Raw genomic sequence first — 23,700 nt, 5'->3', positions numbered from 1 at the left:
ATTCTCAAAAAACTAGGTATCACTTTTATCCTTATTTTACGGGCAATAAAAGAGAACTGGGGGACCAGCAGATGGTGTATTAGTTAAGTAGCTGGATTCCCATGTTGTTGACCATAGTTCATGTCCCAGATCCGGTGGCTTAAAACTCACATAGAGCATGTGTGAGTGCACAGCCAAAATCCCAAGAGCAGAATGGAGGAGAGAGAATGTTGTTTTCTATCTCTCTGTCTTTCTGGCAAGCACATACACCCTCTAAAGTCTCTCTTGAAAAGAAAAGAAAGAAAAGAAAAAGAAGGAAAAGAAAGAAAAGAAAAGAAAAGAAAAGAAAAGAAAAGAAAAGAAAAGAAAAGAAAAGAAAAGAAAAGAAAAGAAAAGAAAAGAAAAGAAAAGAAAAGAAAAGAAAAGAAAAGAAAAGAAAAGAAAAGAAAAGAAAAGGAAAGGAAAGGAAAGGAAAGGAAAGGAAAGGAAAGAAATGAAATGAAAAAAAGAAGAAAGAAGAAAAGAAAAAAGAAAAAGAACTAGATTAAAACTAAGATGAGTAGGCCAGGCTCCTAGCCTAGTGGCTGAAGTAATATTCCACATGATCTTCTGTGGATATGAATCCCAACACTGGGGGCATGAGAAACATCCCAGGTACCATGCGCATGATGGCCCAAATTCCAATAGAATGGAAAAATGAAGAAGGAATTGTGGCCTAACCATGCCCCACTGGAGATACTTTTCTCCCTTGCTTACTGCTGTTTATTTTTCTCTGGAAAGTGCAAGAATTCTCAAGCAATTGAAAAAAAAAAAAAACTAAAAAAAGTCAGAGACAGCAAAAAGAAAAGAAAAGAAAAGAAAAGAAAAGAAAAGAAAAGAAAAGAAAAGAAAAGAAATGAAAAAAAGAAGAAAGAAGAAAAGAAAAAAGAAAAAGAACTAGATTAAAACTAAGATGAGTAGGCCAGGCTCCTAGCCTAGTGGCTGAAGTAATATTCCACATGATCTTCTGTGGATATGAATCCCAACACTGGGGGCATGAGAAACATCCCAGGTACCATGCGCATGATGGCCCAAATTCCAATAGAATGGAAAAATGAAGAAGGAATTGTGGCCTAACCATGCCCCACTGGAGATACTTTTCTCCCTTGCTTACTGCTGTTTATTTTTCTCTGGAAAGTGCAAGAATTCTCAAGCAATTGAAAAAAAAAAAAAGACTAACAAGAGTCAGAGACAGCAAATTCATCCAGTTAGTAAGAAAATGAAGACAGAACTTATTATTTTTCTTTTCTTAAAACAGTAACAGAAAGAATTTTAGAAGTGGAGGAAGATTTCAGTTTAGTCTACTCTCTCATTCTTCAGGTGAGATGGGTGAGACATGTAGAAGGTAAGTGTCTTCCCCATTCTTTACATCTCTTTTATAATACACACTATTACAGCATTGGAAATATTGTCCCCTAGTGCAATAGATGCTGCTCGGGGGGTCACACAGAGATCCCATCCTAGCGATAATGCCTCTGTTCCCTCGACAGCGTTGGCTACTAGGTGTCCACATCTGCCCTCTTTTCAAGAGAACTGCCCTCTTTTCAAGAGAATTGTCCTTGGCCCATGGGAGCCACGTTGCTAGGGAAGTCTCTTCTTTTTTTTTTTCCCCTTGGAAAGGTTTTTGCCATAGGGCGCATGCGTTCGCCAGACAGACAGAGATAGACAGAGAGATAGGAAGCGAGAAATCCCCCCCCCAGAGGGGATGGTCAAGCCGCAATCCCTTCTCCTCCATTCTCCTCTCGGGATCTTGGGCACGCACGCACCCGGCGTGAGTTTAAGCCACCGGGTCGGGGACTTGAACCGCAGTTGACTACGTGGGAGTCCAGCGACATAGCCATTACGCTAACTGCTGGTCCTGGGAAGTCTCTTCTTTACAAGGCAGGTAATGACCGACTGATCATAGGTTTCTAATGTCTGCAGCACTCCCCCTTTATCAGGAAGGCTAGATTTGCCAGAGATCACATTCTTCCTTAGCTCTTTGTCTTTTCCTGTTCTGCTTCACTGCCTCCCTTACAGCTTTTTTGCTTAACTGCACTTCCTCAATAAAACACAGGCAATCTAATCTTTCAGAATCTTCTTCTAAGGAACTTGACCTAAGACACACATACGTGTGTGCGTGTGTGTGTGCACAGAAATGCCAAAAAGGCCATGCTCAGAAGCTACTGTGTCTGAGAAGAGAGAATGGCTGGCTAGGGAAGGAACAGAAGCTTTACTTATTTATTTTATTTAGGTTTATTTATTTATTCCATTAGAGAAGGAGAGAGAGACAGAAAAAACAATGAAAGAGATTAATGTCTCTCTGAGGTAATGTTATGTTGCATTTTATATAACCAGAAAATAAGTTAATACAGAAGAAACTGAAATGGCAACTAGTAGAGGTGTCTTTGTCATTGCACTTAAGAAAGAAAAAAGATTTACTTATCCTTTTTTTTTTTTTTTTTTTTTTTTTTAACCACATCAGGCGCTGGCCCCGCCATGGCATTCTGAAAGACATCGAGGCCCTGTATTTTCAAGGCCCTGTATATCCAAGTAAGGTAATCTCCAAAACAAGAAAGACTAACAGATTGTTGCTATATGTTTTAGATCTCTATAAGAAAACATTGCCTTTTCTAGAGTTCACAAAAATTATAAACTTAGTTTTACTCTTACAAAGTAACCCTGAAAGCTCCAATGTGATAAGAATCCACTGGTCATCAATTTTCAAAGTATTCATTGGCAAAAATACAAATGCAGTATGCTAATATATATGTCCCACCAATAAACACACGAAAGCAAAATCTGATACAGAAAATGTATTTTCAAAAGCTATCTGGAGAATCACCAAGTGATGACAAAATTATGGTTAAACAACCAGCAGTGAAATTTGAGACTGCTGGTATGACAAATCCTGTTTCAGACCTTGTTGACTTAGATTCCTTGCACAACTAGAATTTACCAAAACAGGAAATAGGTATAATATATATACTGCCCTAACCTTCTGTCTCTTCACCTTTCTTCTTCCAACAGATAAAAGAAATACTGCATCCTGTTCTGAAAACCAACGGTAAGTAAAAATGCCTTTATTCCAAGATGAGCATTATATTATGTCAATACATTTATGCATAGTTGGCTGCAAAGCAAAATACGTGGAGTTTGTCTATGATTTTCAAAACCCTATTGATAACGTTTATTGAGAGTAATTAAGTTAATATATTCTTTTAAGCTAAGAAAGTGACATATAACTAGCTCTATTATTCCCAAAACACCTTTTATCCAATTTGATATTGTGATAGCTTATCTTTCACTTTAAAATAAGTACTGTAATGAATTTCTATCTATGACTTGTAGAAACAGTTATACTGAAACTTTTAGTAGAAAAATGAAATATGATGATTATATGTGCGTGCACACTTCTTTCTACATTAGTAATTTTTACTAATACTAACACATAATACAGATATTATTAAAATAAAGGAGGCCATTGCTAACAGTTTTAAATTGATCAAAGCAAAATCATAGCAAGTATTTTTATTAAAGATTATTGATGAAAAATACAAATTACCCCAAGAAATGCACTCAAAAAAAAAAAAAAAGAAAGAAAAAAGCTTAATAACAGTTACCCAGTCCATCTCCCCGGGCAGCCACAGTTACGTAGAATAAGTTAAATATAATGTCTACTGAGCATATTTTACAAAAGAAAGCAATTACTACATAGATTATTATATTTTTTGGCAAAGAAGAAGTGATTCTGGAGAAACAGACATTAGGAGATCACAGAACTATTTAATGGCAACACGAAAGAAGTATTTACCACTAGAGGGAAGATTTCACTTCCAAAAGCTGTTTCATTAATGCTTTTGTCCCCTATGGTTAAATGCTATCCAGGAAGCCTAGGAGTACTCACACTATTGCCAGAGAAGATTCAGTGTTGCCTTTTCTGCTAGTTAAGCCCAAACTTGGACTGGCTGCCTTTTTAGACGAAAGCTCTGAAGGCAAACCAAAAGAGATTAAATTGATGACAAGTTTCCAACCCTCCAGCTATTCTGTAAGGATGAGGTAAAGGAGGCTGCTGAATCAAGCTCAGATTTGCATGAAGCAGGGTTAAATTGAAAGGAAAAGTATCATATCTCTCCAGTAGTGGAAAACCAGTTACTGCTGAGAATTTCAGTGACATTTCTTAGTAAATTCAAGTAAAGAGGAGGAAATAATAAAGAATAAAGAATAAAACGGAGCTTTTCAGGATCTGACAAGACAGCTATTCTTATTTAGATATCTTGGCAGCTTTGCTATACAATAATGTCTAGCAGCTTTGCACACTCTGTGCATTGTCATAAGCTGCTTTCTGTGTCACCCGTGGGCTGAAACAAAGTGATTGGAAGGAAGATTGACTACCACATTTACCGTTAGAGAACATTGCATCAGATATTCTTCTGTGCTGTGGCTAGTAGAGAAACATGTCTATGACTGTTAGGTTGTCAGGAAAACCATGACGTATTTTTCTATGCAAAAATGAATGATGACTTCCCTGAAACCCAATATAATGTACACATTACACGCTCATATTAAAGCTTTCATTATGTCCTCTCTGGTATGCACAGTTTTTAAAACCATCCTTTTATCCCCCTCATTCAGGAACCAGGTCTTTGAAGCATAACAGTCTGGGTTTAGCCCTACTTCTTCTTGTGAGTTTACGGCATTTATCATTAAATCTCTAAACAAAACTGCTCATCTGTAAACAGGGATATCGAATAAGAGTGACAGTGCCCGGCACAAAACACATGAGCACTATGACATTAGTGCGTGTGGCTCAGTTAGGGCTAATATGGTCTTGAAAATAATTGCATATAAATTATGTTGTCTATTTATAGATATAATTCATCAACATTCTCTTTTAAAGGAAAAGAGCAAGCTATCTTTTGGGGCTAGTCTATAGCCTGGTGGCCAAGGTAAATGGATCCCACGTGGCCAGCTGCGCAGTTTGAGTCTCAGACTTTGAGGCTTGAAAAATACACCTGGTGCATGTGCCTGTGTGCCCAAAATCCCAACAGGAGGGAGAATTGGAGAAGGAATTGTGTGGTGACCATTACTTTACTCCTTTTTCACTCTCTCTCTCTCTCTGTATCTTTCTCTCTGGGAAGCACAGCCTGTACCCTCTGACAATATTAAAAAAGCAAATTATCTTTCTCCAAATAGTGATCCAACTTTCCTAGCAGCATGTGCAAAACAAGCTTTTCTTCCTCTGGTGCTTTTTAATACCACCTTGTTTGTTCTCTTTATTAAACTTTCTATCTAATTACATCAGTTCATTTGTATGTTCCTATAATAATAGCAATTTTTTATCAACAAAGATTTGAAGTCTATCATAATAACTTATAATGGAAAGATACCTTAATTAATTCTTCATTTAAAAGTTATTTAGTTATTAGGGATCAGCAGTTAGCGTAATGGCTGTGTCGCTGAACTCCCACGTAGTCGACTATGATTCATGTCCCGGACCCGGTGGCTTAAACTCATGCCGGGCGCGTGTGTGTGGGTGCCCAAGATCCCGAGAGGAGAAAGGAGGAGAAGGGATTGCAGCATGGCCATCCTCCCTGGGGGTGATTTCTCACTCTCTGTCTCTCTGTCTCTGTGTCTTTCTGGTGAGCGCACACGTCTGTAGTAAAATCCTCTCCCCCCCCCAAAAAAAAAGTTATTTAGTTATTTATGGACCAACCAGAAATTCTTATTGGAATTATAAATAATTATCAGATTAGTTTAATTAGGATTGATATCTTTATTATGCTAACATAAACCATTTAAGAGCATAAAAGAACACCCAATTTATTCAGCTCTTCTATACTGTTCTTTATGAGAACTCTAGTTTTCTCCAACGGAGATTTTTTTTATCCTTAGTTGCTTCCTAGACACTTTTTTGTGAATTACTATCATGAATTTTTAAGTGTTTTTTGTTCATTTTTTGTTTGTTTGTTTTGGTTCCATGTTGCTGATATACAGCGATTACATTTTTGTAAGCTGATCATGCACCTAGCAAACTTGTTGATTATGGCATGTTCTCTAGATAGATAATCACATAATTTGAAAGCAGAAACAATTTCACCTCTTCCCATATAAGACTTACAAATGTGCTATATATATATATATATATATACACACACACACATTATATATATGTGTGTGTGTGTGTGTGTATATAGATATATATAAAATATGAATGTGTCTATATATTTTTTCTTTCCTTAAGATTTATTAGTATGGTATTTAATAATAGTATTAGTCATTCTTTTCTTGTTCTCGATATTAAATATAATTCCAATAATCATTATTTGTTATAGGTATTAATTGCATTATTGCTACCAACTTAATAATCTTCTTTATTCTTCACCATTCTTTTTAAAGTTATATGTAAGAATTGAATTTAATAATGTAATTTTTTTTTTGTTTTGGAAAGGTTTTTGCCATAAGGCACGTGCGCTTGCCAGACAGAGAGACACAGAGAGAAAGAAAGCGAGAAATCACCCCGCAGGGGGGATGGCCACGCCGCAATCCCCTCTACTCCATTCTCCTCTCAGGATCTTAGGCACGCACGCACATGTGCCAGGCGTGAGTTTTTTAAGCCACCGGATCTGGGACGTGAACCGCGGTCGACTACGTGGGAGTCCAGTGACAAAGCCATTACGCTAACTTCTGGTCCCAATAATGTAATTTTTTTGTCATAAGATTTTTCTGTAATCTATGAATGTGATGAATTACACCAAAGAATTTTCTAAGTTTTTAAGAATTATTTTATTTAACTATTTATTTATTTTAATTTGACCAGAGAGGAACAGAGCATGAGAGAGAGAGAGTGAAAAAGCAAATTGCCCAGTTCAGGACTCAAACTACAGTCATCCATATGGGAGTCCAGAGACCTTAACCACCACACCACCTGCCAGCCCCAAATTTTCCAATTTTTTTATCATCTTTGCAGTCCGATCTAATATTACTTGAGTATTTTTTACGTCTTTTTATAATTGGAAAGTTAATATTTTGTTAGGACTTTTGCATTTCATATATGCAAAACAGCCATATGTATTATTTACTATTCCCCCTATCTATTTTAGGAGTCAAGCCTAGAATCATTTCCATTCACTGCCACTTCTCAGGTTACAGCTTAGGAAGAAACAGAATTGAGAGGAAGTGGTCAGACTCATTATTCACACAGCTCTAGTGGGTGAGAAGGAAGACAGGAGGAACCATAATAGCACAGAGGAGTGCTGTATTAAGAGTGCTGTTACTCGGGACCAGCAGTTAGCGTGATGGCTATGTCACTGGACTCCCACGTAGTCAAGCGCGGTTCGAGTCCCGGACCCGGTGGCTTAAATTCACGCCGGGCGTGTGTGCGTGAGTGCCCAAGATCCCGAGAGGAGATTGGAGGAGAAGGGATTGTGGTGTGGCCATCCCCTCTGGGGGGTGATTTCTCACTTTCTGTCTCTCTGTCTCTCTCTGTCTGTCTGGTGAGCGCACGTGCCCTATAGCAAAAACCTCTCCAAAAAAAAGAGTGCTGTTACTAACTAGTGCTAGTATACATGTATATATATATATGGATTTTTATCAGTTCTTCACCCCAATGGCTTATGTGTTTCCCTGATACTATCATGCTCGCTTACAGCACCAGAACAAGTGCTTATTCTGTTACTACAGAGTTTTGCAATAAAGGGGAAACAATGATTGTCTTACGGTAAGAGCGGGAACGAAAAGGAATTACTTGCACCACACCCTGAGGCTAGCCACTGCCCTGGGATGCAATTCTCTCCTCCACATCATCATCATTTTACACACACACACACACACACACACACACACACACATCCATGAACACATAATAGAGGTCATGAAAAACTAATTTATTCTACACAGGTTTTTCTTGCCTTTTGTTATTTTATTAGAATCCGTGTTTCCTCTTGCTTGTGTAATTCCTTCAGAGCTACTTTTGTCATGGTAGCAAGAAGCACCCCCATTTTAACATCTTGACATTAAAATAGAAGCCAAACACGTTTGCTTTTTAGATAGACTACTTGGTGACTTCTCTCCTTAGCCACAAAGAAACCTTTTCCTACTTTATGATTTGCCAATTATTTCCACAAAGTGGACCTTGAAGACCAAGAATACTATAATTTTTGTAAATGTTTGTTTTTTATTAATTAATATGGAGAGATTTCATGTGAATTGAGAAAATCATTTCTTTTCTATTTCAGGTGAATTTTTTGAACGTAATGGTAGTCCTAATTCCATGTCAAGAAGGGGTTAGTTAGATATTACGGCTTCATTGCATCTTATGTTTCAAAATGACTTAATTTGCTCTGCTGTAATTAGATAGTAGCAAACCAACAACACCTGACATTACAAATCTTTGAAATCCCTAGATTGGGCTTTTCTCTAGCACTTAGGAGAAATTACTAATCTCTTTGAAAAATGAAAAACACAGACAACTGAACAAAAAAGCATGTAAAAAGAGGCAATCAGAGACTTGCATGTAGCAAGTTTGTTCCTAGAAGACAGTGGAGAAGATGTGTAACTTCACACGTTTGAAAATTTCTGCATGCAAGTAGATGACAGGAAAAGGCAGTTACTTTCCTTTTGTAAAAAAAAAAAATATTATTTTATTTATTATCATTATTATTTTTTAAATTTGCTACAGGGAATGCACACTCGTCAGAAAGAGAAAGAGAGAGAGAGGAAAAGTGAGAAAACAAGCCTCCAGGTCTGGGACCTGAACCACTGTCAGCCATGTGGGAGTCGAGCGCCCTCACTACCATGCCACCCGCTGGCCCCAAGGCAGTTATTTTGTTCATTCTTATGAAAGACTTCTGTGTGGCTCTATCAACTGGAACTGTAAACAAACTATATTCCACTTGCATCTATTTACCACAGCCCCTGGGGAGGTATGTTAAGGTGGTGATAAATGTTTTGGTCTTAGAGCTAATGATGGATCTTTACCATGTTGACCCCATCTGAAAAACTTATTCCCAGAGTTCCCAGGTGTGCTATATTCTTCACCACCTCTCTCCAGAAAGAACTGGAATGGGTCAAGGTAAAAATAAATCAAACTCTGCACTCCATTTTTGCACACATGGGAAAATTCAACCCGTCCTCAATCTGGGCTCTTTCATGATGGGCTCCCCTAATGATGTGCTAGGACTCTGAAAACAGGAGTCATGTCTAGTCACTTCATCATGTTCCACAATATGTAACATGCTATCCCAATACAGTATGGAAAACTTGATCAATGTCTGTTAAAAGAAAGAACAATGCCTAATTGTCATCGACTGGCAAAACAAAACCAAAAAAATAAAATAAAATAATAAAAAATGAACAAACAACAATGAAGGGTCTGTTTTTCTCTTCTGCCCTCTAATTCTCCAGGATGCTCACTTTTTTTTTTTTTTGAGAGGATTTTGCCATACGGCACGTGCACTCGCCAGACAGATAGAGAGAGACAGAGAGACAGAAAGCAAGAAATCACTCCCCCAGGGGGGATGGCCACGCCGCAATCCCTTCTCCTCCATTCTCCTCTTGGAATCTTGGGCATGCACACACACGCGCCTGGCATGAGTTTTAAGCCACCAGGTCCAGGACTCGAACCACAGGCGACTACACGGGAGTCCAGCGACATAGCCATTACGCTAACTGCTGGTCCCTCCAGGATGCTCACTTGAGTTCATTATCATAGATCCATTTCTGTGGTGTTTGCTAGGACAGGGTCCCCAAGTCTCAGGCTACAGACCAGTACCAGACTGTGGCCTATTAAGCACCAGGCCACATAGCAGGAGGAGAAGCAGGTGAGCAAGGGAAGCTTCATCTTATTTACAGCCTCTCGCCATCACTCCGTTACCCCCTGAGCTCAATCTCCTGTCAGATTAGAAGAGGTATCAGATTCTCGCAGGAGCACAAACTTTATTGTTAATTGCACTTGCAGGGGATCTGGGTTGCGTGCTTTCATCAAGCAACCCAATCCCATCCATGGAAAAAAAAAATACATCTTCTGTGAGACCAAGGTCTTAATACCACTATGCAATAAAATGTCCTCTATCACTTATCTTTAAATTGACCCCAAATGCCATCTCATGGGGTTGCCATATATCAATGAGTGAAACAAAGTTACTCTGTGATATGGATGCTGGGTGGTATCCAGAAGTAACCGGCTCTCCCAGTGCCTTACTTAAACACACTTGCCTGCACGTAGATCTATAGAGCCAGAGGATTTCAAATTACTACATGTTATGAACCTTGGAACCCACTCAGAAATAGCCCTTAGGTATTAAATATAAAAAATGTGTGGGTCCAAACAATGCCGTAACAGTAACACAATGCTCTGCAAGGCAGACTCTCTTGGGAAGGTCCAGAGACCTCCCTGAACATGCTGGGCCCATGATCAGGGCTGGCTAAACCTGGGAGTGGGTTGCAGTTAATACCTTGTCAGTGATATCTGTCTCTGTGTCGCTCTGTCTCTCTCCCAGTCTCTCTGGCTCATCAAAGAATCATGAAAAAAATAGAAGAATGTGCATGAATTTGGTTGAGCTGCATACAAAATGCCACAGGTTGGGAGACTTGAGCAATAGAAATGTATTTTCTCACAGTTCTGGACACTAAAAGTCTGAGATCAAGAAGGCAATATAGTTATGGTTTCTGGTGAGAGCTCTCTTCCTGAGTTGCAAATGGCCGCCTTCTCACTGTGTCTTCACATGGCCTCTTGTTCCTGAATGTATGGAAAAAAGAGAGAGAAAACAACACATGCTCTGGTTTCTATTTTTATAAGGACACTAGTCCTATTGGGCCAGGGCTCCACCCTTAAGACTTTGTTGAAACTTAATCATTTTCTTTGATATTCCATCTCCAAATATAGGGCATAGACATATGAATTTAAGGGTGGAAGGAATGTGACCAGAAGACCCAGGATTTACTATATACTATTTGATGTTCTGCCTTTTTGTATTTTTTTCTTTCATGAGCAAAAGAAACACAGAGAGGAAGAGAGAGCTTGCACCCCCAACGGTCTTGACATCCCCCCCTTCAACCAGCCCTGGATCGTGGGCAAGTGAATACTCCGCAAACTCAGGGAGTTCTCTGGACTTGAACTGGAACCTTCTCATGTGGAATTACTTCACAGAGCATTGTGTTTTACTGCGATGTCACAGTCTGGCCCTGGGTTTTTAAACTTAACTTCGAAGCATAGACATTTCCCTTGCTGTTACAAAAACATAAACTTATAATAATTGTATGTCCAATCTACTGCAATAAAAGGGTGCGTTCTAACTTATTAGGCACTTTATCTCCCTTTCTCCCTATTTTGAGCATGTAATTAATTTGTATGTTTTTACCCTTACAAATAATAACGTGATAAAATATATGCCTCAAGCTTTCTCAGTTTATTTCATTAGGATTCAAAAAAACTGAATTAGTGAAGCAAAGGATATTAACATATTTGGGCTATTAATACTGATGGTGTTAGCTACCCCTTAAAATGATTCTTTCTGGTTTAAAAATTCAGAAAGACAATGTAGCCTTTTTGGGATTTAGAGCATGATATTAAAGTTAAAGATCTGAGCAAGAGCTAGTTAGCACACGGATAGCATGCACAAAATTGAGGAGAAGAGTTGTTTTTGTTTATTTTTTAGTTCACTATCGGGTGCATGTACTCACCTGAGAAAGACAGGGAGAGAGAGAAAAAGTGAAAAACAACTCTCCAGTGGGAATGGCCATGCCACAATCCCTTCTCCTCCATTCTTCTCGGGATTTTGGGCACACGTGCATGTTTTCCAAGCCATTTAATCCCAGACTAGAACTACATAGTTGAGCCACGTAGGATCTAGCCACATTAACCTCCATGCCACCTGCTGGCCTAAGCAGATTTTTCTGACAATTTACCTAGGGTTGTAGGAATGACAAGTGTATGAACCAGAATCCTGACAGAATCGTGAAAGAAACTATGCATGCTAACTTCTAGTTTAAAGAGATACTAACGAGATGATACTTACGAAAGGGTAGACAGGGTTTAAGGGAACCAGCAAAGACTAATGCAGTAATGCCTTAGTACCAACAGTTGGGAGTTCTTACTACTCCTGATCGGCAGTGTGTAGCAGTTATTTTTAGAACCTAAAGAGAATAGCAACATAGATAACATTGTGTATCTGGGGAGCAAGGGGGTAGTATGTTCTCAGCATTTATAAGTGTGCTTCAAGGGCTTCGGTTTGCTCTTCACTGTCCCCCTCAGAGATGGGCTTCTGGAGCTGAGGCGCTATCATTCTGCTGGCACCATGTGACCATTCTCTCGTCTCACTGCCAATGACTTTGAGAGAACAGAGACCAGTGCATTTTCTCCCTGTCATGCTACGAAGAAGTTCGTGTACTAAATATTTCAATGTAGTTTTTTGTGCTTTTTGTTTTTCCCCAGCAATGGCATCATTTGTGATGCTGGCCTTCCTGGCGGCTGTGCTGCTCCCTTTTCCTGCAAACGGACACGAGGTATGGTGAAGCGGAATGTCTTTTATAGCATTTCAGGTGACCTTGAGGGATTGCAAGTTACTGTATCAGTCTTCAAAAGTGAAAAAGAAGAGAGTGTCTGGTGCATCACTGAGTTCTCATTGGTAGCTCAGGGTAGTTAATATAATTAAGTTTAGGGTAGGGCCTGCAGCCTAGTGGTTAGGGAAGCCACATTACACATGGCCAATTGTACGGTTTGACTCCTGGCTCTGATGGTTTGAAAAACACAGTAGGTATGTATCTGTGCATGCTTCAAATCATGACAGGACAGAAAAATGGAGAAGGGGCTGCAATTTGACCATGCAGGTCAAATCACACTAGGGTGTGATTTCTCCCCCTCTCTCTCTGTCTCTGTCTCTCTGGTGAGCACACGTGCCCTCTGGCAACTAAAAATAAAAACATTAAGTTTAAAGCTGTGGTGATCAGTATGGTAGTCCCTAGTCGCAATAGGCAACTGATTTTCAGAAATACAGTTTGTCTAAATCAAGATGAATGTAGAATCACTGGACTTCCACATGGCCTACTGTGGTTCAAATCCTGGACCCAGCAGCTTAAACTCATGCCAGGCGCGTGAGCATGCCTGCCCAAAATCCTGAGAGGAGAGTGGAGAAGATGGAATTGTGGCATGATTGCAATCATCCCTGAAGGATGATTTCTTGATTCCTCACTTTCTGTCTTTGTCTCTGTCTCTGTCTCTCTCTCTCTCTCTCCAGTGAGTGCATGCACCCTATAGCAAAAAAATCTCTAAAAAAAAAAATGAATGTAGATTTAAAGTATTTAGATATACAGCTATATTGCAGGGGGCCAGCAGATGGTATAGTGGTTGGGGCTCTGAACTCCTACATGGTTGGACCAGTGGCTTGAGACTCAAGCCAGGCACACCTGTGTGCATGCCCCAAATCTCAAGAGAATGGAAGAGGAGGGATTGTAACTTGGCCATTCCCCTCTGGGAAAGAGGGTAACTTCTCACTTTCTGTCTCTCTCTGTGTCTCCAGCAAGTAAACATGCCTTATAGAAAAAATTTTTAGAACATTAAAAATAAATAAAATATACAGCAGAGTTCAAAAACTTAGCACCAAAAAGAAGTAAAGTATTTCATATAATTTAATATTGATGAAGTGATGAAATTGTAATATTTGGAGTCTATCTGTTAAAATATTCTAATATCAATTTTCTGTATTTTCTTTTCTTTTAAAATGGCCACCAAAATATGAAAATTGCATCTGATACTAGGTTATATTCCTATCAGCCCACACAGATTTACAGATTTAAAACTGATCCTGCTCCAAGACCTCTTCTCATTTCCTTTCATTTAATTCATTACAATATGATCACCACACAAAGTGAACAATATGGTTCAATCATCTGGAATTAGCACAATGTCATCACCACACAAAGTGAACAATATGGTTCAATAATCTTGAATTAGCATATTGTTTCATCGCCATGTTTAATTTTCATAGTTACTATGGAAGAATAATTAGACTCGTCATTTAAAAAAAGAACAATTTTTTAATTACATTGAGTGGGGTATTTTAAATACTTTCTCATAAGTATGTGTAGGGGTCAAATGCTCTAATTTTAATATGATACTTCTTTATAAAATAAACCAAGTCTAGCCTCATAGCCTAGTGGTTAAGGGAACTGGGTCCTACAATGGAAAATCAAAATTCAAGGCCTGGACCTGGTGACTTGAAAAGCAAATGGGGCAAGTGTGTATAAATGCCCAGAATCCCAACAGATAGGAGAAATGGAGAAAACAGGATTAAGGCATGGCTATGCCCAATGGGGGGGGGGTACTTTCTCCCCCCGTTTTTGTTTTTGTTTTTGTTTTTGTTTTTGTTTTCTCTCACTCTCTTTGGTGAGTGTTTGTGCCCTCTGGCAATTAAAAAATTCCAGAAACAGAGTCAGTCATCTGCTTCAACGATGAGATACGTAGCGCCACTATAAAGTGTGTAAATCCTGGCCAGGAAGCTCCTGAATGCAATGAGCTTTGACTATTGCTGTCTGTTCTCACACCTTCCTTCCGCTCGGGGTGTAAGAGACTAGGTAGGACGCCTCAACTGGAAAACCCCAACACTTGGATCAAACGCCACCAGACATTTAGGAATGTCGTCATATGTTACCAACATCAAATGATCTATCTGGAGATAGTTTTATGGCCCTTTCCAATCTGCTATTATACTCTGGTCTTCAGCCTTGTCTTCATTATAACATTAGTAACAAGTGAAATATAAGGGAAAACCACAATAATCTTTTATGAAACTTTCCCAGACCTCAAGCAAGAAAAATTGCTCTCTCATTCCTCTGTATCTCACAGATTCCTCTTACCAGCTTGGTTATCATGGCATCTTATGAGCCTATCCCATGTAAATTCTTTAAGGATAGAGAGATATCCTATTCCACCTATTTCATTCTCAGTACTTTTTATATTTCCTGTCACCTAATAAAAGCTTTCTTGATACTCATTTAAAAGAAAATAAAGGACAAAGGTATTTTTTTCTTCAGTAGAATTTTCATCTACAGAGCAAGACAGCATAAGTAATTATTTCTTCTTTCTCTGGAACTAAATTTTATGTCCTTTGAAATAATACCATTTTAAATATGTTTTTGAGATCAATAGGAAATATCTAAGGAGGATATTTTACATTTTGATGTAATGCAGAGACTGACCATTGCTGCTAAGTAACGTGTGCATCCTTTAGCTGGGCTGAGTTAATGGTACAAAGGCATCGCTAAGGGTCCCCGTCTTTAGAACATAAAGTAGGAAAGGGAAATGGACACATAGCAGATAGTGACAATGAAATGTCCTCAAACTTTTGATTGGTGTATTTGGAGCCTTGAGAAAATTCAATATGGGGTTGGGGGAAAATGTATGTGTCAGAGTAACGTGTGCATCCTTTAGCTGGGCTGAGTTAATGGTACAAAGGCATCGCTAAGGGTCCCCGTCTTTAGAACATAAAGTAGGAAAGGGAAATGGACACATAGCAGATAGTGACAATGAAATGTCCTCAAACTTTTGATTGGTGTATTTGGAGCCTTGAGAAAATTCAATATGGGGTTGGGGGAAAATGTATGTTTCAGATAAAAATCTGCAAAGGGCCCTGTCCATTTAAATTATATTTCTAAATCTTGCTCATCCCTTTAAAACTTCACATTTTTGTGTAAATATGAATCATCAGGGACCAGCAGGTGGCATAGCGGTTAAGGTGCTAGACTCCTACACAACCGATCATGATTGGAGTCCCAAACCAGGCGACTTGAAAGTCACACTGGCCCAAAGTCCTGAGGGGAGAATGGAGGAGAGGAAATTGCCATATGGTCATCCTCCCTGGAGGAGTGATTTCTCCCTCTCTCTCTCTGTTTCTCTGTCTCTGTCTCTTTCTCTCAAGTGATCGCATGTGCCTCATGGCAAAAATGTTTTAAAAAATTAAATCATGAAATTCCTCTTATTTTTCTCTCTCTCTATCTCTCTCTCTCTCTTTCTCTCTCTCTCTCTCTCTCCTCTCTCTCTCTCTTTAGAGAGAGAGAAGTTTTTGCTACAGGGTGTGTACACTCTCCAAAGAGACAAAGTAAGAAATCACTCCCCATGGGGGATAGTCATGCCTCAATCCCCTTTCCTCCATTCTCCTCACTCACACCCAGGCATGAGTTTCAAGCCGCAGGGTCCAGGATTCAAACCCCAGTCAATCATGTGGGAATCCAGCAGCATAACCATTATGCCATCTGCTGGTTCTCCATCCCTTCTTTGTTTATTTGCTTCATTTGCACTAGGGCACATAAGCTTACCAGAGCGAGGCAAGACAGAGAGAGAGAGGAAATGAGAAAGCAACTCTCTCCCTCCCCTGCCCCAGGAGAGGAGGAGGAATGACTTTGCCACAAGCCCTTCTCCTCCATTCTTCTCTTAGAATTTAGGGTACATGAACTCACAAACCCAGCATGTTTCTCAAGTCTCCAAGTCTGGGACTCAACCTGTGCATGTGGTCAGCCATACAGGATCCAGTTCTTAACCACCACACCACCAGCTGGTCTGTTCTTATCTCTTGGGCCAACAATTCACACAACCCCACTCCATCCTTCAAACCCCTCGCACACGAACCTAAACTAAAAATATCAGCATCTTATTTAATGCTTTATTACATTCCTCTTCATAAAAAGACAAGAATAGGGACCAGCAGTTAGCGTAATGGCTATGTTGCTAGACTCCCATGTAGTCAACTGAGGTTTGAGTCCCGGACCCAGTGGCTTAAACTCACGCTGGGTGCATGTGCGTGCATGCCCAAGATCCCGAGAGGAGAATGGAAGAGAAGGGATTGCAGCATGGCCATCCCCTCTGGGGGGTGATTTCTCACTTTCTGTCTCTCTGTCTCTGTCTGTCTGTCTGGCAAGCACACGTGCCCTATAGCAAAAACCTCTGGAAAAAAAAAAAAAAAGACAAGAATAGTTCACTGATTGAATGACTTCTCTTCCCTCCAAATTGCCCTGGAGTTTTTTAATATGATAAAACTATGCTTTGAGTGATTTTATAAAATTTATTGCTTAATACAGAAAATGCTACACATATATTTGGACTGAACATAAGCATCCTTTTTCTAAGTACCGGACACCTTGTGGAAGTTCCCCCTAAAGCCTAGAATCAATCACATGCCCCACCCTTACCACATCCTTGCTGCAGCCTCTGTGTGCGTGAGTGTGTTAATGACTCCTATCATGCACCTGTGTTATCATACCATGTGGTCACGTATACAGCTAGAAAAGCCACGTGACGACCTCTCTGAAAATCAGAAATTGGCATTTGTGGCCTCAGAGGAGTTTTGAATCTGCCGTGCCATGATTTACAGCCTGACTCCCAAACGTCCATCTACTACTTTTCTGTGTAAAAGTCACTGCTTTGGCTCAGATATATTGGCTGTGCTTCAGGACTAACACTGGCTTAAACCAAGTGCTGTATTTGTGGATGTCAGAGGAACGGTGCCCTCACCGAAGAGAAAGGGACAGCGAGGGAGACAGAATTCCTAATGGGTCAGGGTCACACTGTGGTCTTTTTTCTTCCATTTCTCTATCCTATCAGGATTTCGGCCCCTCATGGGCATGTGTCTAGCATGTTTTTCAAGCTGTGGGGACTAAATTTCCAATTGTGGTCAGCTATGTAAGCTCAGCGCTCTTAACCACTGAACCAGGTGCCAGATCTGAACCAAACACTTTTAGAAATGATCTCTGTTTCCTTGAACTAATTTACTTAGTATTACATATCATTTCATAATACTAAATAATTACTTGGCACTAAATTACATAATTACTTAATACTGTTAGTATATACTATATACTATAAATATATTATATACTATTAACTATACTATTTACTTAATACCAAATTGCATATAATTTTATAATACTAAGTAACTTACTTAGTATTACATGTAATTTTCAAATATACTAAAAATAATTCTAATTGTATTTCTCTTTAGGATGCTGCCTTATCAACCGAACTACCTGAAGTTCAAGAAGAGATTATAAATAAACACAACGAACTGAGGAAAGCAGTGTCTCCAAGCGCCAGTAACATGCTAAAGATGGTAAGGAGTAGTGGCATAAAGACGTTTGTTTTATTTAACTTTATGTAGATATATGTGTTAGAATTTTTTTTTTTCATTTATCCATGTAAACACCCTGGTGCATGAATTTTGTGTTGACTTCTCTCTCTGCAACAGTGATCAATGAATTCTGTAGCTTACGTAGCTCTTCTGGTGGGAAGTCACCCAGGCCTTCTCGGTTGTGCTAATTAGGTTAGAAGAGTAGAGATGCGTGGTGGGGCACTGGTGTTGACTGGAGCTGGAGGTTAGTGTAACACACCCCCGTGTTGTTTTGTGTGTTGGTCAGGACACTGCTCTTTCAAAATAGGTTTTGACACTTTGTAACCTGTAAGACCTCTGGATAGTCACAAACTGCCAATCGAAAAACAAAGGTAAAAAAGTAGCTGAGTTTTAAAAGCTTGCTCTGGTTGACTGATTAAGCAGTCATTTTCTGTTTACATAAGGTTTCCTCAAATATCATACTCCATGATTAAGTGTGCTCACTGTCACTTTAAATTCCAACTACACCCTATTTTTGTCTTTCTAAATATCAGATGTACTATTGGTATAATAATAGCATACCAAAAATAAGCTAAATAGTGCACTACACTAGCTGGATCCCTGCTTTCATGTGAGCAAAGGAAAGATGGAGACAACTCTAACGAGAGTCTATTTTTCTCTGTTGTCTAGACTGTTTGTAAATCTAGTGACCCAGGGTACAAGCATTACATCAAGGGAAGCTTTGCCTCAGATTGACTTGAGGTAGATAGGTCATCAGAATCTAGTACTCTTGTGCAATGCCCATTCTACCACTCCCTGGACCCCTGCAGCTTTTCCTAATTGTAGTAAAGCACAATTACAGTCATGCTACAATTCAGAGGGAAGGTCAGTACAGTCTATGAATGTTGTATATTAATGAGTGTTTACAGTCACCTCCTAAAACAAAAATATATACTGGAGTGGATAGTATTCCATTATGTAGCTTATCAATGTCGGTAAGTGCTTTTTAGATTGCCTAAAATTTTTCAAGATATTAAAAGATGTCTAAGGTTAAATTTGAAAAAAAAAACAAACAGAAATGTTGTATATCTTTTGAAGTGATAAAATTCATGTTGGACTTTTAAAGAAAATATGTTGTAATAATGCTGTTGTAAGTTATATTTAATATCTCTCTTTGCTTGTTTTCTATTTCCTCACATTTATTATGGTGAATGTTCAGAGCATTATAATTGCTTAGCCATTGAGTGATAATGTTTGTTAGTGGAAATCGGAAAAGTTATTCGTGAAATTCTACAGAATTCATTTTTCTATTTCCAATATTCACTGAAGTTAAATAAAAATTTTCAAGCCATTAAAAAAAGAAGAAGAAAACGGCTCGAGCCTGCTGTGGTCTGAGCAGACAGCTGGAGATTAATATCTCTTGATCACTTTATGACTTAGGAAGTACCACTTCTGTTTTGCTATTTCATTTGCCTTGTGTTATGGGCGGGGCAGTATTTAACACCCTTTTATAATGATTGACTTACTCTTCATGTTCATAGGTCTATTTATGTTAGAGAGGCAGAATTAAAACTAATTGTGGGGGGAACCAGCAGTTAGCGTAATGGCTATGTCGTTGGACTTCCACGTAGTTGACCGCGGTTTGTGTCCTGGACCCGGTGGCTTAGAACTCACGACGGGCATGTGTGTTTGCGTGCCCAAGATCCCGAGAGGAGAATGGAGGAGAAGGGGTTGTGGCATGACCATCCCCCCTGGAGGGTGATTTCTTGCTTTCTGTCTCTATGTCTCTCTCTGTGTCTGTCTGGCGAGTGCACGTGCCCTATAGGGAAAACCTCTCAAAAAAAAAAAAAAAAAAAACCTAATTGTGGGGGCCGGCCTCTGTCTTGGTGGTTAAGGCAGTGAGATCCCACATGGTGCAGTCTGCGTACTGGCCCAGTGGCTTGGAAGACAGGGCACATGGACACATGTGTCCATGCCCAGAGTCTTGCCAGTGGCTTGGAAGACAGGGCACATGGACACGCGTGTCCATTCCCAGAGTCTTTAATGAGTAAGAAACTCCTGGGAGAAGGGACTACTGTGTGACCATGCTCCATGAGGGATGATTTTTCTCTTTCTTTCTCTCTCTTTCTCACACATGGGCCCTCAACAAAATTTAGAAGAGGAAAAGAAACAATTTGGAGGGTCCTTAGGTTTTTCTACTCACTAGCCTCTAAGATCAAGAGGACCTTTTCCTTTTGGATCACTGCCATTCAGAATAAATATTGATCTACTTTCTGGGCCCAGTATCTCTCAAATGTAGTCAGTAAGAAAGAAAAGGGAACTGGAATAAAGTAAGCCAGCTCACTACTATTGGAAAATTTATCGTAATACCTCCACATGTTTTTTTAAAGATTGTTTGCCATAGGGAATGTGCACTTGCCAGAGAGAGACAGAGAGACATAGAGACAAGACAGGGAAAGTGAGAAATCATGTGCCCCATGGGGGATGGCCATACTGCAGTCCCTTCTGCTCCAGTCTCCTCTTGGAATTTTGGGCACAAACGCATATGCACCCAGCATGAGTTGCAATCCACAGGGTCCAGAACTCAAATGGTGGGGTAGGTCATGTGGGTTCCAGCACCTTAACCACCATGTCACCTGCTGGCCCTGTTTATCATTGTTTAGAGTCCAGCATTACTAAAAAATCTTTAGATGTCTCTACCCTGCTATCGAAAAGAATTAGACCATTAAATATCTTAGATATTTCAATTACTTAGGGTAGATCATTGTAGATCAAATAAAGCAGCACCAAAAATATGTATCTGTATGGTAATAACCAGAAGGAACCTATATAGAAGTTTTCTAATAATACGAATCAACCCATGAAAATGATTATAAAGCATATGCTCCTTGTGTTTGAGGCACTAAGGAGATATCTTTTATTGTTCTCTCCTTGCTTTAGCAATGGGATAGTTTCGCAGCCGCAAATGCTCAGAAGTGGGCAGACCAGTGTATCTTAAAACACAGTAAACCAGAGCAACGAAAAACAGGTATGTACATTAAGAAATATTTGTAAATAAATGTTTCTTATAATGTTGCACATTTCAGGTTAAAATATATCTGTATGTAGAGACGGTTCTGAGAAACACTACCTTGTGCTTATTGAGTGCTTTACATTTTACAAAAACTTTCACAAAGCATTACATCTATTCCTCTTGACCCACTCATGTGAAAAAGAGGTCATTGGATCATCTGCTTTCCTATTTAAAATATTAGAAAATGAACTATCTAGAGAAAAATAGCATAATTAGTGTGATATATAGAAAAGTAAAAATAGAATTTCTGACTTTTAATCTTGTAACATTTGCACAATATTGTACAGTCTATTTGTGTTTTGAAAACAATTCTTTCATAGTCTGCCTTATTTTGCTTAGTATTAAATCTTTTACATACATTAATTTTATATCTAATAACAGGGTCTTCTTGTTCCTTATGATTCATAGCCCAAAGTGTACATGTGCCTCAGTTTATAGAAGATTTAATGTTAAGTAAACTAGACTGCGGAAGACAACCACAGTATATCCCTGCTCAATATATACTGGAAGTCTGTACTCTATGGCGGAAATGGAAAGATCCAAAGATGTAGTAGTAGGAAAGACAAGAGTAGATACCAGAGACTGTATGGAAAGGGAGTGGATATTAGAGGGTACATGGGAGGGTCTCACAGAAAAAATACTTAATAGACATAAGAATGTGAAGTTCTCATTTAAAAAAAAATCTTTATTTTATTATATTTATTTTTTAAAGAATTGTTTATTTAATGTTATTTGTTATTATTATTACTTTTCAATTTGCTATAGGGCATGCATGCTCCCCAGAGAGAAAGAAAGTGAGAAAGCAAGCCTCCAGGTCCAGTATTTAAACCATGGTCACCTTAACCCCCACTCCACCTGCTGGCCACATATTTATTTATTTTTAATTTGACCAGAGAGGGACAGAGAGAGTGGGGGGAAAATGAGAAAGAAGCCACCAAATCCAATACTCGAGCCGCAGTCAGCCATATTGGAGTACAACACTTTCATCATCACTCCATCTGCTGGCCCCAAGTTCTCCTTGGAAATGGTGACTACAATAATATCCTTTATTTGATTGTCACATACTACATGCATACTTTAAAAAACCACATTGTATGCTATAGAGATGTACAACAATTTAAAGGTAAAAAAGAAATCAGAAAATGAAAAAGAATTCATTTTTATATTGCAAAATATGATGAATTTTATCAAATTGTTTCTGGATTTTACTAAAAAAATTAAATTAGAATTTACTTTTACTATTTTCTTTTTAATTTTTGATAATAGTTAAGTGAAATCTTTTGTATGTTTTGGGCAGTGCAAATGTATACTATCTAAGGGATTCTCAAAAAGTTCATAAAAAATGCACATTATGAAAAAACTATACATGATTTCAAAACATTTAAAGCCAAAATAAACTCAGTTTAATTTCATTTTTCCATAGACTTTTTGAACTCCTCATATATTATTAAAGAAATAATCAACAAGATATTATTTGATCAAGGAAATAAGCATAATGAGATAAAATATATAAGTGAACTATTAGATAAAATATTTAGTGAATTGTTGAAACTAACATTGAAAGTAACATAACTGGCCTGTTTTTAAGTTAGGATTGCCATTATTATTTGGATTTTTGATACTACAATTATTACAATAAAATTATGTGAAGGGGTGGCTATATTCACTAGAAAATTGAAAGAAATAATCCTAAAAATCCCAGTGTGCTGTTAAAAATCTTAGCTTCTTTCTTTCCCTTTTAAAGGAGTTATGCAAAAGAAGTTTATACTCTCTTTAAACACCATTTAGCCTTAAATTTGAAGCTAATCAAATATAAATATTAATTACAAGACTTGGAAAAAATTGAGCTGTTTCTCAGCTACAAATACTTTTTTCCTCCTTTGAAGAAGAATCTGGCCTGTGATACTCTGATTTGCTAAGGAGAGACCCATACATTTTTAAAACACTGCACCTTTTGGTATCATTTGCTTCATGTTTGGGGCTCTTAAAGACTGTCTATAAGACTTTTATCAAAGTTCATACAAAATGATAACCCTAAACATATATCCAGAAACTTATATATATTTTCTGGGGGACCAGCAGTTGGCATAGTGGCTATGTTGCTGGACTCCCATGTAGCCCACCACGGTTCGACTCCAAGACCCAGATTAAACTCACGCAGGGTGCGTGTGCATGTGTGCCAAAAATCCCGAGAGGAGAATGGAGGAGAGAGAATTGCGGCGTGGCCATCCCCCCTGGGGGGTGATTTCTCGCTTTCTGTCTCTCTGTCTCTCTGTCTTTCTGGTGAGTGCGTGTGCCCTATAGTAAAAACGTCAACAACAACAACAAAAATTTCTGATGAGTATTGGCTGGAGCAGAAGAGAAATGACAAGAATTAGACTGCCTTTAGCAGCCGATAGCACGAAGCTGACAACATGTGCAGCACACACATGTGAGGAATGTAACATGTAAATGAATGAGTTTGCAGAAAGCACATGTTAAAGAGGACTTCTCCATCTACACAGTGTCGCATGTTGAGATGATTTGGTCCCATCA

General features: G+C 38.8%; 1 protein-coding gene across 3 annotated transcripts in view; it reads left to right on the top strand.

The window, feature by feature from the left end:
* Positions 1 to 2,484: 2,484 nt before the first annotated feature.
* LOC102486577 (cysteine-rich secretory protein 3) overlaps positions 2,485 to 23,700 on the top strand; it is a 28,804-nt gene continuing 7,588 nt past the window's right edge. The window contains exons 1-6 of one of the 3 annotated variants that reach the window (XM_027772110.1): positions 2,485 to 2,555; positions 3,028 to 3,064; positions 4,633 to 4,682; positions 12,431 to 12,501; positions 17,988 to 18,095; positions 21,033 to 21,120. In XM_027772110.1, the coding sequence (XP_027627911.1) occupies positions 12,433 to 12,501; positions 17,988 to 18,095; positions 21,033 to 21,120 (265 nt within the window). In that variant the 5' untranslated portion in view covers positions 2,485 to 2,555; positions 3,028 to 3,064; positions 4,633 to 4,682; positions 12,431 to 12,432. The remainder of the gene's footprint in view (positions 2,556 to 3,027; positions 3,065 to 4,632; positions 4,683 to 12,430; positions 12,502 to 17,987; positions 18,096 to 21,032; positions 21,121 to 23,700) is intronic. The other 2 variants (XM_027772109.1, XM_006149102.2) reach the window with 2 other exon arrangements.

Source organism: Tupaia chinensis, unplaced genomic scaffold (genome assembly GCF_000334495.1).
Source record: "Tupaia chinensis unplaced genomic scaffold, TupChi_1.0 Scaffold000252_1, whole genome shotgun sequence".
Taxonomy (NCBI): Eukaryota; Metazoa; Chordata; class Mammalia; order Scandentia; family Tupaiidae; genus Tupaia; species Tupaia belangeri.
This window is presented reverse-complemented; position numbering and strand designations above follow the sequence as displayed.